Genomic DNA, 14,174 nt, shown 5'->3' with positions numbered 1-14,174 from the left:
TTTGCTCTAAAGGTGAATATAAATGCTGGAGTCAACTGATTTTGTATGAAAATGTGATTTCTCGTCTTAATTCTCAATATATCGCAAGTTTGGCTTGATGGAATTCCATTTCCTATGAAAACTGATCTTCTAGAAGTAAACTTTGAGTGAAATCATTTTTCAGGAATTTATTGACACGGATTTACTTTTTTTGTCGATGATCTGAGTTGGATCCGAGGCCAAATGATTAGAAAAGAGGGACTATATATGCTTGATGGATCGACGACTGAATCTGTTCCATGAATCATTTTTAAACATTCAATTCTTTACCTAGACCCATACATTTAGAAACTGATTATTAAAGAAAATCATAATTTCATTAGAAATGGGTGTAAACATTGTGAAAAATATAGTTATCAAGATTTAATCTTAAGCAAATACAAACACCAAGAATTTACAAACTAATAATTGGCTAAAGACATTTTTAAATTCTTGAAACAGAAAAAAGAGGAAAGAATTACAATGCCAATATCACCAAAATTCTCTTGTACTTAGTTGTTGAACTTAGGAGCCCATACAAATTGCTCCCCAGTTTTGTCCCAAGCTGATGATTCCTGCAACAAGAAAGTGAGTAACAAACATCAAGGTGGCGTAAAAGATGACACTAAGAGGAATTAGTTTTTCGGCATATATAATTACCAGTACAACTGAAAAACCAAACAAAACAGAAACCATGTACTAATTCATCAAATCATTTAAATGAAAGCAGTAAGATCTGTTACAAAAAACCAAATAAAAAAATTTGACAAGTTCCAATGGACTAATTATTAACGCCCTAATGAGTCATAATTAAGTTTATTAATATTTACTTTTTTTTTTTTTTTTTAATAAAAGGAAAAAAATCAAGCTAATATATGTCTTCAACTCAACAACTTAGAGGGGGTCGGAAACAACATGTTCCCTGTCACGGTATCATTCACAGACGTGTATATATCAAATATCAAATGGCATAATGTATTTATGTCACAATTTGTTTACATTTTTAACTACTTTAATATAAACATCAACAGCATTAGTAGAGTTCACTATTCTACATTTTACTTAACTTTGCGATGAATGTGAACTGCTATATTCAGAATGTTGTTAGCAATCTTCCATATTTCTCACTTTTAAAATGCAAATTTTACAATTTCTTCATAAAAATGTGAACAACTACTTTTCCCTCAAAGATTTATGGCCTAATATATCATTCAGGTATTAAGTGACAAATCCCCACGGTTCAATTGATGGGTCTGGCCCCTCATGAATTCTTTTAGGTGAACGAAGGATTGACTGATCTCCGGATCATTCAGTTAGATGCAATTTTGAAGCAAAATGTTGTCGATAATGCAGGAAATAATTATCACAGACAGAATTAAGTGTCCAAATTTGAAGTACTCACCAAATCATTAGTGCTGGACATGCTTGTGTACTGAGGGTCCTTCCCAAGTGTGAGTGAGGCTAACTGACTTGACAAATGGTTCACGGATTTAGAATTGTTGATGTTCGTCGGTGTAACAACATCTGGACTGATTTCCCAACTCATCGGAACTACTAATTTCCTGTAGAAAACAAAGCCTTCATCTGGTAAACTTCTTAAAACATCCAACAAAGATTGTAATTGTTAAATGAACCAATATGTGTCTAAATGCAGTTTATATAAAAATGGGAACAAATGCTGTAGTCCAAAATGCACAAAACATGCACCAATTTAAGTCAGCTTTTATGGATGAACCTAATTACCCTAGGAAAAAAACATAACGTACCCTCGGATCAACATTTGATTATTTTTTTATTTAATTAAAGAAAAATTTGAAAATAAAGTAGAGCAGGCCATTTCATACCCTTCAAGACATTTGAATTTGCAACGGTCCATATCATCCATTGTATAGTTCTTGAAGATCTCATCGAGACGCTTAGCCAGTTTCACTATCTCCGATTGAGGTAAGATTTCCCAAAACTTCAATACTTGGATACATTCTGAATTCTCCTTAAGAATATCTACTGTCCAAACAAGTTTGAGCGACTCATGGACCTTGTATTGTTCCAACAACTGAGAAGAATTTCCATCGATGACATTGAGTTTTTTTGGCTTCTGAGGATGGCGCCAACCACTTGAAAGCTTCATTAAGAGAGAAACAACTTCCTTTTGAGCCTCAACTTTCTTTATTTTCTTCATAGATCTCCCAAAATTGTCTCCGAATATAACCTAACAAAATTAACAACATAAGTAGCTGAAACAATTTGAGGATTGACTCGAGGCGAAAAAACAAGTATACTGACCATTACAAACCGAATTTCCTATTTGATTACCAAATTGTGATTTTCTATTATGGATAAAAATCTTCAACTGCATTTTTCAATAATTACTAGGTAGTAAAATGAGACTTAAACTATCAAAATTGTAGATCAAAGATAGAAACTAAAGAACAATAGTGGGAGTCAAAAATTGCACTCCAAGTACGACCGAAATGCTTTGCATTGAAAATTTTAAAATAAATGCTTTCAAAGGATGAGGGGTCACTCAAGTATGGTTTGATCCTTCACAAACAGGTGGAGACTAGGGTCTGGTTTGGATACAAGTAACTGTGGAAGAAAGTAACTTCTAAAAAGTAAATAATAATTTCCTTTTGCTTTTAAAAATGTAAAGATTTCTACTTCTAAATGTAAGTTTTTTCAAATAAAAAATAAAAAAATTAATCCAAACAACTTTTTTTTTTTTTTTTTTTTGTAACTTTTAAATGTAAAAAAAAAAAAAAAAAAACTTTTCAAGTATATCTTAACATGCTCTAGGTGAGAAGACGAAATTGCTATAAGGAAGAAAAAAGACAGTTGACACACCTTCCACCTTGCCCCTTTGAAAAGTAAAGAATTCATATTAAGTAAAACATCGAATTGGCGACACTCGACAGTAGCATATATGATTGTTTCCGCCAATCTCTTGTCGTCATCAGCGTTAAAGAAACATCCCCGAGCCTTCGCATCAAGGATTAATTTCATCCAAACCGAGCAACTTCTCATTAAAGTTGGACCGTTCCCCAAAATCCAAAGACCGTACCTGAAATTGAAGCAACCAATCTTTATAATTGCTACCAAAGAGATTCGAAAATTATGGGAACGATGCAATTTATTATAATTATAATTACCTTGCCCTTGTCAGAGCCACATTCGTTCGTTGACGATTGGAAAGAAAACCCACCTTTCCATTCCCATTAGACCTCACGGTAGAAATAATTATGAGATCCTCCTCACCACCTTGAAACCCATCAACAGATCGAACGCTCAAGGAGAAATAATCTTGTGACCAATACTTGTCTCCAAGCTTATTTTGAAGTGCAAAAACTTGAGCTTTATATGGGGATATAACACCAACACTAACCTTCTTCTTGGTAGCGATCGATGCTGGAAGCATCAAACTATTCAAAACCTTTGATATAGTAATCAATGAAGAAAAAATAAATTCAATAAAAAATAATCATACCTTCATAAAGACTCGTCACTATCTCTGAAACTACAGCTACCTCCATCATGTTTCTATGGCTATACGACTTATCAAACTCTTCATTCCCATATTCGACATTTATAAAAGAATAAGAGCCGTACATTGTTCCTTGAAGAAATTTTTTTCTATGGCTGCGTTTCATGACATTAGGAGCATCTGAGATTTGTTTGGCATAGAATTCAGAGTTTGGGAATAAGCTTATCGAAGGGTGCATTCTATATTGGATATTGAGAAGGTGCTTCCTTTGTCCCAATGATACTAATCTCTCAAACAAACTTCTTCCGAACTTGGCATTCTCCGAAATCTAATAAATTGTAAAATTTCAAATTTTGAGAGAACTATATATAATAGTAAATAGAGAAATTTTCAAAAACCATGATAAACTTCTGATGAAATTCCTATTCTGGCTCACTCTTCTTCATTTTAATTCCCAAAAACATGAAGAGCGAGATTGCAGGTATTTCAAAATGACAATTTTGCTGACATAAGGTTGCGAGATCGCTGATATTTATTGGAAAAGTGACAATCTCGCAAGTTTGCTATGAGATTAAGGTGCGTTAAATCCACCTTGGTAGGAAATTTAATTTCCAAGTTGTATTTAATGCACCTAAACGTGTGCCCTTAGGACACATGTTAACAAAACCCTTGAAATAAATATCAGCTATCTCGCTACCTTATATTAGTGAAATCGTTACTTTGAAATACCTACGATCTCGCTCTTCATGTTTTGGGAATTAAAATGAACAATGAGTCGGAATCGGAAATTTCGTCATATTCAGCTCATGAAATGATAATTTACCATATATAATAAGCAAAGATGAAGGAATATAGAAGCAAAGAAAAAGAACAAACCTTGCTTTGAACCATTGCAGGCAATTGACACTCATCGCCTATAAGAATTGCGTGCCGGACACTAGGGAGCTGTAAGGGAATAGCAGATTCACATTCCTTAAGCTGGGCAGCTTCATCAATAACCAACATCTCCAATGGTTTCGATTCATGTAAGCTAGCGGAGCTCGAAGCAGTACAAAATAGGAGGGAAGCATTTTCCAAACAGAATTTTCGGATCGGAGTTTCAGAAAAATCGGGCACATTAATTTTTTCACGAAGAGATTTGAGTATTTGAAGTAATTTATCTCTTGTCTGACATAACACCGACTTCGAAGAGCCAACGGTTTTCTTGATTTTCCTCAGCTCTTGTTCGGTTAAGGTCTCACTATGTAACAAAGTTCTTAGAGAATTAAGCAAATTTAAGGCTCTTTCCATGATTTGTACATCTACTGATATATGAGATGTAGGTAGGTGGGTGCACAAACCTATTAAACAAAACCTCAAATTTGTCTCAATATAATGGAATTCATTTCTCACAAACTCGACAATTGTTAAAACTTCGATGTCGATGTCAGATTGCTTCAATGCTTCACCATTTTGATCTTTGTTCAAGTTTTGAACACGATTCTGCTTTCTTGTTCTTCGTGAATATTTACGATAAAGACGACTAGGATCTTCAAGCAATTTTATCATCGAATCTAATTTATCCCTCCATCCTAAACATTCTTCAATTCTATCAGCACGATAATCGAGAAATACTTCAAGAAGGTCATCATGATCATCGATCTTCATTCGTTCACCATTTCCAAATAACACAATATCACCCAATCCGTAATATTCATGTTGAAGAGACTTCTTAACCAACTTAACGAGACGTGAAGTTACTGCTACAACTGCAACATTAGTTGGGGCACATGTAAGTGTTCTACATTTCATCTGAAGTAGTCCCCAAAGCAATGTACTAACTGTCGTTGTTTTTCCCGTCCCAGGAGGACCCCAAATAAGTCTGACTGAATTCTTATGATTGCAACGACTTGTTGCAATAGAGCTTAAGACTGCATTGATTTGTGACTTATTCAGATTGGACGATTGTAAATCTGCATTTAGATCTCTTCCCTGGACACACACAATTTCTTGAGAGGAACATTGGTCACAATTATGCTCAACCTGCCAAAAAGAAAAACAAGAGCATAACTAAAATTAGTTTTTATACTACTAAATTATTTTCCTCCATCAAATTTGAGCAATATGTGGATTGAGTTTCTCGAATTACGTCATTGTTATTTACTCTTGTTGCACCTTATGATAATGTGTTGTGGTGATCATCCACAAAGTCAAATGTTGTATAGAAGATATTGCTTAAAAAGATTATATTAAGAACTAAAGAAGGTAATATTCTGGTTTTTTGAGCCTGATGGTACTGGTTATTAGGGAGGTATTGTTCATCAAGTTACACATGTTGCCGGTTGAGCTCAACACTTACCTTACTAGGGTGAACACGGCCCCCTGCACAGAAGGTGGGGGTTATGGGACTTTGCCTCCTAAAGAAAATGTTCCCAAGGGTATTTTCATAATTTCACTCGTATTATGTAAAACCCTAGTTAGGTTTTCGGGGGTGGGTGGTATATCTATTTTCAGTGAAAGGGTGTAATCTGAAACTATGAATTTTCTCTTCATAATAGAATCGGTGTGATCTGTGAACGTACCTCAAACTTGTGGGAATCTTGTAGAAATCTCTGTGCTTTGTGTGTGTGATTGGACATTTCTTTATTTCTTTCTTTATTGATCTTGGATCGATTTCTCTACGGATAAGAGGTGAATCAGTTGTACAAGGATTGCTGACAAAAGGATCTATTTGGTTCACAAAGTTGTACTCCTGAGTAGTGGGACTTCTGAAAGTTGAAGGTGAGAGTTAATTACAACCCAAGTGTTTAGTTGACTATGAGAATTCACTCTCCAGTTGCGGAGAACTCCAACTCTAATACTTTACCAATTTAGATTGTACTTGGACTAGATGTGTGTAGATAATTCAGTAGGCTTCGTGTGTCCATGGGCCACTAGTATGATTTCTCTATTATAAGGGGAGTAACATATTTCTCTATTATAAGTATATCTAGATATAGTCGAATGATGATCATTTTGTTTTCCTTTATTGGGCTCTAGAGTGAGTTATCAACTATTACCAAATAAGAAGTTTGTTGTGTAGATGTCTTGTATTTTGTTGGTTGTACACCGAGTTGCAAGGTGCAAGGGGAAGCGCCCCCTTCCCTCTAACCCAAATTTTTTAGGATTATGAAAAAGACAATTATGTAATATTTTCTTAAGGGTTGGGGGTTTCTATTTTTGGGGAGATAGGCATGTTTTTCTCTACTCTAGTATTTATAAATAGAGATATCTAGGATTATAAAATTTGAAAGAAAATGTTAATTGTTCTTGATCTGATCCATGGACATAGGCACACTACTAAATCACATGTATCCTTGTGTGCAATCTTTGTTCTCTTTATTTCTATATTTTTTACGAAGTTAATTATACTTCTCGACTTATAGGTTGAGACTTGTAACTCCTTAAAAAATAATTATAAAGAGTTACAAAATTACGAAGGATGTAGCAATTTCTCTTAGTTGGCAACTTTCAACCCCTAAAAGATATTTATTATGATACTGATGAAATAATACATTATATTTCTAACTATAACCCTATCATTAGAAACTAATATTTGTTACAAAACAAAATAAAATTCAAGCAATTGATTGAATATACTTGAATTATAAAAGAGTGTAGTCATGGATCATACCTTGGAGTCAACACGTAACACCTCCTTAATAATGTTCTCCTTCTCCATGTGGAGCGCATCCCATATACGAATATTTGTTCTGATGTTTATCAGAAAAATGGCGACGAATTGTTCTTTCCTCTTCTGCTTGCTTTCTTCATACACAATGGGTCTTGATGCAAGGATTACGGCAAAATTAGAATCTCTATCTCGACGCATGACCATGGCAGGAAGATAGGGTCTTTGGGGGCTGTTTAAATCATCGATGTGCCCTGGTCTCACATTTGATATAGCAATTACATCACCAGTTTGAGGCTCATAGATTTCCCCCACGTTTTCATTATGCCTCTGTAGTTTAATTATTATGTTGTATAAAATTTTTTTGGGTGGTTCATAAGCTTTAGACATCTTGAGAGATGATATTTCACATGTTGGTTGATGAGATAGAATCATCATGCTTGAAAGCATATCAGCATGAGTTTCCTCAATGAGAGGGGAAATAAATGACTTCAAGTAATGGTTGACTGATGAAAATGTTTCAGGAATCTTCACAATCTGGCATAAAACACACATTTTAATCAGTAAAAAAAAATAATAAAATGTTCCCTACACGTATCTTACACCAATCACTTAAAAGAAAAAAAAAAAAAAATAGTGTGTGTTCAAAAGTTGAGTTACTAAGGGAGTTGGGCAGCTACCAACGGTTTACTGTTACATCGACAGGTAATATAGTTATGCCTACATGACTAACTGCGTTGCGTTCGACGGACTAATTCTCCAATGTAGGGGATCAGCCATCACAAATTAGTCTGATTATTGTTTTGCCAACCATGAGGTGTGCCCAACCTTAGTTACAATAGTGCAAATATGATACGATTGAGACCAAGAACAGATAGTAAGAAGTGTCATGTTCAAAAATATCTTAAGGTGTGGAGTACCCAATAGAATTATATATAGAACTACCAATTGTTGGGTTGAAAAATAAACGATCAAGTGCTAATTGAGTCTCAAAATCCAATCAAAACCCGATAAGAACCGCTTTCGGGTCTATTTACAAATTGGGCAACAGATTTCCTTATATATATTGGGTGGCATTCGGAAGTCCTAAAGAGAGTCAAAAATCAGATGGTCCACGATTCTTCAACTCATTAACTAGGGTTACAAGTTTCGAAATGAGCTGATTTTTGACAAGGATGATATTTATGAAAAAATAATCATCGTCAAAAATCAGCTCATTTCAAAACTTCTAACCACATGTTTTGAAAAATGTTTGCCTCTCTTTAGGGCATCTGAACACTTCCCACATATATTATATATAAGTTGAACTGTTTACAATAATAAACTTTAATGATTGTTTGGTAGAAAGAATGGAGAGTTTTCTCCCTCGTTCAATTATGAAAATGGTTGAGAGGGAGGGGGAGCTTTTAATTTACAAGAACGTATCCTACGGATTTATTAAATAAATTGTTAGTGGAACATTTTTGTCTAAAAACATGAGTTACTATAACAAATAAAACTATTTTGAATATTAAAAATGAATCGTGATAATTTGACGCTTTTTGTATGTTCTCTTCACAGAACTGTAAATCTTTTGCATCGGGATACACAAAGACAAAGATTTATGATTCTGTAAATTGCCAGATCAGAGAACATACAAAAAAAAGAGCGCCAGTTTATCACGATTCTTACATTAAATAATTTAAATCATAAATAATTGATAAAATAATCGATAATATAATATAATATAAAATCATCATAATTGACAGTGGATCCCTCGTGAATTTTCAGGAAAGCTTATTCTAAAAGTAACTGAGATGAGAAGAGAAATACATCTTTCTCTTAAATGCTACATTTTTTATGGAAATCTTGACACTTAAGTATTCGTTGGACATAATGCCTCCAACGTAGCTGGCGGGCGGCTATAATTTTCCATGGAAGTTTCATTTCCCCATTATTGCACAAGTCAAGTCAACTAACCGACCAGCGACTTAACAACTTCACATATAACATATAAGTCATGTTTTAGTCATTGTTAATTACTAAATATTTATAAATAATTTTAAAAAATTGGATTTTGTTAACGTGTGCGCTTATCTAATCATTGTTAATTACTAAATATTTATAAATAATTTTTAAAAATTCGATTTTGTTGATGTGTGCCCTAAGGTGACACGTTAAAATGCATTAAATACACCCTAGAATTTTTTTTTTTTAATTTTACCAAAAATACCCCAATGTGTTGGTTAATGCACATTAACATAAATTCAATTTGCTAATTTTTTTAGTTGAATCAATTCAATGAACATTCAAGTCAAGTTTTAAATTTATGTTTTAATTATTAAAATTTATTTATTTATTTTAATAAATCTAATATATATTGATCAGATAAACTTGATGATGATAACTTATATACTCATCTTCATCATCATTTATGTGAGTTAAAGATTAAAAATTTTGGAAAAAGAAAATAAAGATTTATTTTTTTATTTTTATTTTATAAGATATATCATAGTAAAAGGGTTTGTGATTAATTTTAAAACATAAGAATATCTCAAATATTCAAAAAATAAACACATTTATTTAAACTTAAAAAATTGTTAAAAGGGTAATTATGATACTTTTACTTCAAAAATCTTTTTTAGATTAATATTTGATATATATAAAAAAAAATATTAAAAAAAACTTATTTTCAAGAATAGGATTTTACGGTCATTGGCCCTTTAATTTTTAAGGGCAAAAAAAGAAAGAAAAAAGTAAGTGGGTAAAATGGTAAAACATCTGAATTTTAACAACGTTAATGATAGTGGAGGTAAGTGCAATTATCAAAACATTAGGGGGTTAATATGGAATTATACCAAACAACAGGGGGTCAAGGTGTAATTCACCCTTAAATAAATATAAAAACCAAAACTCGAACAAAGTTTCAAAATCCAACTCGGTTAGGTCCAAGTTGCCGACATAACGAGTTGGTTAAGTTGAGTTTAGGCGCCAAATCAATTAGGGAAAATCAATCGAGCCTTAGACCTATGCGTCATGAATAGGACATGTAAATCGTCCATCACACCAACTCAGACGAGTCAACTCGGTATAGATATATTATTTGTTTTTCCCTTTTATTCAAAATGAATAATTTTTATTTTTATTTTTTTTATTGGTTTAAACGTTGGATTGATATTTATATAAAATAAGATCACACATTCATAAAATTAAAAACAATAATGCTAAATGATTTCAATGATTTGACTCGTCCAATGCGAGATGACTCAAATTGATCATCATGGGAAGAACACAGAGAGAGAAATGGAAGAACAAAGATTGTGTGAGAGAGAGAGAGAGAGAGAGAGAGATACCTTATCCTTATAGAGGTTTCTGTCGAGGATATGTTGGAGACTCCAAGAGAAAACCACATCAACCAAACCATTATTAATGCCTTGTTGTTTTTTCTTTCCCTTTCCCTTCTTTTTACTAGAGGAACCCATTTCTTTCTTTCTGTCCATCTTCTCTCCTTCTTCTATTATCTCTGTGCACCAAAACAATTTCTCTCACTCTTTCTCTTATTAATTACACTTTTTCATAGTTTCATGGATATTTATATGTATGAGGGACATTTGGGGTATGAGAGAAGAGGTGTCTTCGCAATAAAGAAATCAAATAACATAGAAAAAAAGTAAACTTAGGAATCTCAAATTCTTTCTCTCACAATAACTATTATGCTTTTTTATTTGAAAGAGACTTCCGTCTCTCTTTTTCCAAAAGCACTTAACTTACCTGTCCAGTAAGAAATATGTGTAATATATGGAGGGCAAAATTGGAAACATAAAACTTAACAAAACAGTATAAAACTTAGGGTATTTTAGAAACACCCCCCCCTTCGAAAAATGGTAAAATAAGATTTACCCCCTTTCAACATTGCATTTTCTTGGTGAAATTTTGATTTTGATTTTGATTTTTTTTTTTTACTTTTAAAATTTGGGAGTTTGATAGCCATCAATTTTAACGCCTATTATCAAGTTCAAAAAGATTTATTTTTTTGACATGAAATCTAGAAGTCTGGTGTTAGATTTCTAGTTTGATAATTCATGTGGGCCTAGTATTCTTTAGTAAGATTTGAAATCTTACTAAGTTAGTCATGTTAACTCAGTTCATAAAATAAGGGAGTTTTTGTAATAAAATTATAACAAATAGATCTGCCCGATAAATCTCTCAAAAATAAAAATAAAAAGAAATAAAGTTTACCCAACAACGAAGGCAAAGCAAGTAATGGGTCCTTCCTCGAATCGATTCGATTTGTACTGCTTGAAAATTTGAAATTCCAAGTTCACCCATACAAACAGGGTAAAACTAGAGTGTCAGTGTAATACAGCAGTTTTTGGTACATAAAGTAGGACTAACAATAATAGCCACGTGGCGATGACACAGTAAAAATAGTGGGAGATTGATCTGAAATCCAATCCGGTTTAATCCAATAATTTCATATCTGAATCAATGGATTTAGATTTTTCATATAAAAAAAAAAAAAAAAAATCCGATTTGATAGCCTAACAAGTTTGTTTGACCAATCATGTTTTGATTTGAGACATTATGTATATTATATTATATTATATTTTTTAAAGGGTCATTATTAAGAATGCCAATACTTTGGTTTTAATTGGGATCCTAAACCATTAAAAAAAAAAATTCAAACTAATAGAATGAGAATAGTAAAAAAAAAAAAAAAAAACAAACAAACAAACAAACAATCCTTTAAACAACTCCAATTCTTAGATCCTATTGCTTGTTACTAGGTCCAAATCTCAAGTTTCATTCCAATAAATGTAGGGATGTACATTTGGGTAAATCCAAACTGGACCGAACCGAATTTTCAGATTCAATCTGGGGATGGCTAAAATCAAGACCAACTTGACAATCTCGAGTTCGAGTTCGGTCTATTTTTTCAGTCCAAATTTTTATTTAGATTTTCGTTTTCGAGTAAAATGTGCATCTCTAAATAAACATTGTTCTAAATTAATTCAAATAGAAAGAGATCCAAGATTCACAAATTTTTCTTCTGATTTTGATTAACCCTTATTGACACCCAAGTCATGATCTGATGACTCGTGAAAATACTGATAAAAGAACACATGATCTCGATTGTATGAATTAAAAATCCACTATTGGAATTTATCATTGTGATCGGTATCAATAAAAATATGTGTTAAAGATACCTACAAATCATGGCCATTCGATTTTGTGTTTACAACATTGGAGTATTGTATTAATTTTAGAGAGTTGATATTGGCACCTAATTTTTACTTATTACACCCCAATTTTTTTATTGCACCTCAATTAAAGATGAGAGTTGTTATTGTCACACCAATTCCTATATAAATCACCAAAGAATTGTGTTAGTAAAAGTTCGTGTGGCAATAGTAATTCTCTTAAGATTAAAACACGCTCTTTGAACATTACAAGTGTCTGACTCAAAATATTATCTCAACATTACACAACATTATAACACTTATTCAAACAATTTCAATAGTTGTTTGCAGTTATGATTAGACTTATATAAAATCTTAAACCCAAAAAATATAAATCTAGCCACACAAAAAAAAAAAAAAAAACCCGACAGAGTGCTTCTATGGGCACCCCAACTTTTACTTACTCTTAACCATTTATTTATTTATTTATTTTGAATTGAAGTGTAATAAGTAAGAGTTGAGGTGCCAATAGCAACTCTCTTAATTTATGAAGATCTTATATGTCAAATTGGTTTTGATCTGATCCAATCCAATTGTATCAAATCAGATTCGAAACCTAATGTTGAGATCTAATCCAACAAGAGTCCTATCAAATTCTTATTGGATCGGTTGGTCTCATATCAACCACGATTCAGACCTGATCCACTGAAAACCCTAAGTCCCTAACTACACACATGTTACATCAGCCATAATGCTCGATACAAGGAAGCTTGGTTGTCATCGTTACCCTCTCTTACGATCCATTCCGATCATGGGTTAACTCGTTTCTTAGTTTCCTCACACCGCCCCAGAATCTTAAAAGTACAAACATCACATCGCATGAAAAAAAAAAAGTGGCCCCCCTTACTTGTTTGGGGTGTTTAAAAAAAAAAACGACCTGTAATTTCAAATCTGTCAACATTATTGATCCTTTAAAAATATTTATCAATAGGGTCATAAACTCATTTTGGTATGTTTTTTTTATTTTTTTTATTTTACAAAACAACATCTTTTATAAAAGTATTAGATTGAATTTACCTTTTTACCATTTTCTTTTTCAATTTCATATAAATTTCCCAAAGGTGCCCATTTAGCTGAAGTTACCTCTTTACTTTTATTTTCAAGCTTAAATAACCCCTAAACAATAAATATAATTTACGATTTTTGCTAATTTTATAAAAACAAACATAATCATTTATTTGAAAATAAAATGGCAAATGTGATCCCATAATGGATATCCATTATGGTAAAGAAAATAAATAAATACCAAACCGTAGGTATAATCCCTTTGAAAACTATTTTAAAAAAAGTCATGCTACTACCGCCTACCATACACGCTCTCTACTTTCACTTGAGGTTTTTTTTTTTTTTTTTTCTTTTAAAGGAAATTATATATTTACCCTTCTCCATACACCCATAATCATCTTCATCTATCAATTGAAAAATTCATACTATCTTCTTTACCCATTCTCTCCTTCTTCTCAGCCATCTATCTCTCTCTCTCTCCCTCAATCTTTTTGTTCTTCTTCTTCATATTCATCTTCTTTTGAATTTTGTGAGAGGTTGAATAAATGGAGATTAGGTTTTAAGATTTATTTATTTATTTATTTATTTATATATTTAATCATTATTAAAATCTTTAAAACAATAATTTCGATTCGAAGAATTTAGAGTTTTTGATAGATTTTGTTAGGTAGGTTCAGATTGAATTTGTTTCAGTCGATTCGGTAAAAATATCCTTCTGAACATTAACTTCCTAACAAACATTACAAAATTGATTCAATGGACGTCTACCAAAAAATACTTTTCTTGTGTAATCCTAACACCTCAA

The 14,174-nt window shown here is 32.3% G+C and overlaps 1 protein-coding gene across 1 annotated transcript; it reads right to left on the bottom strand.

Annotated features, from left to right (window-relative positions):
- Nucleotides 1-371: 371 nt before the first annotated feature.
- Nucleotides 372-10,763, bottom strand: LOC147397942 (uncharacterized). The gene is made up of 9 exons (XM_086447039.1): nt 10,478-10,763; nt 7,149-7,682; nt 4,373-5,518; nt 3,500-3,824; nt 3,165-3,420; nt 2,860-3,076; nt 1,863-2,227; nt 1,421-1,580; nt 372-593 (listed from the first exon to the last, which is right to left on the bottom strand). The coding sequence occupies exons 1-9, from the start codon at nt 10,622-10,624 to the stop codon at nt 531-533; spliced, it is 3,213 nt and encodes a 1,070-aa protein (XP_086303165.1). The 5' UTR covers nt 10,625-10,763; the 3' UTR covers nt 372-530.
- Between the last annotated feature and the right edge of the window lie 3,411 nt (nt 10,764-14,174).

This window comes from Akebia trifoliata, chromosome 7 (assembly GCF_017979445.1).
Source record: "Akebia trifoliata isolate Shusen 1 chromosome 7, ASM1797944v1, whole genome shotgun sequence".
NCBI classification, from domain to species: Eukaryota; Viridiplantae; Streptophyta; class Magnoliopsida; order Ranunculales; family Lardizabalaceae; genus Akebia; species Akebia trifoliata.
This window is presented reverse-complemented; position numbering and strand designations above follow the sequence as displayed.

Coding starts and splice junctions, on each gene's coding strand:
- LOC147397942 (XM_086447039.1), bottom strand. CDS start 10,624: ATGGACAGAAAGAAAGAAATGGGTTCCTCTAGTAAAAAGAAGGGAAAG. Junction 3,825..4,372: donor CTGCAATGGTTCAAAGCAAG/GTTTGTTCTTTT, acceptor ACAATTTATTAG/ATTTCGGAGAATGCCAAGTT. Junction 3,421..3,499: donor AGTGACGAGTCTTTATGAAG/GTATGATTATTT, acceptor TGATGCTTCCAG/CATCGATCGCTACCAAGAAG.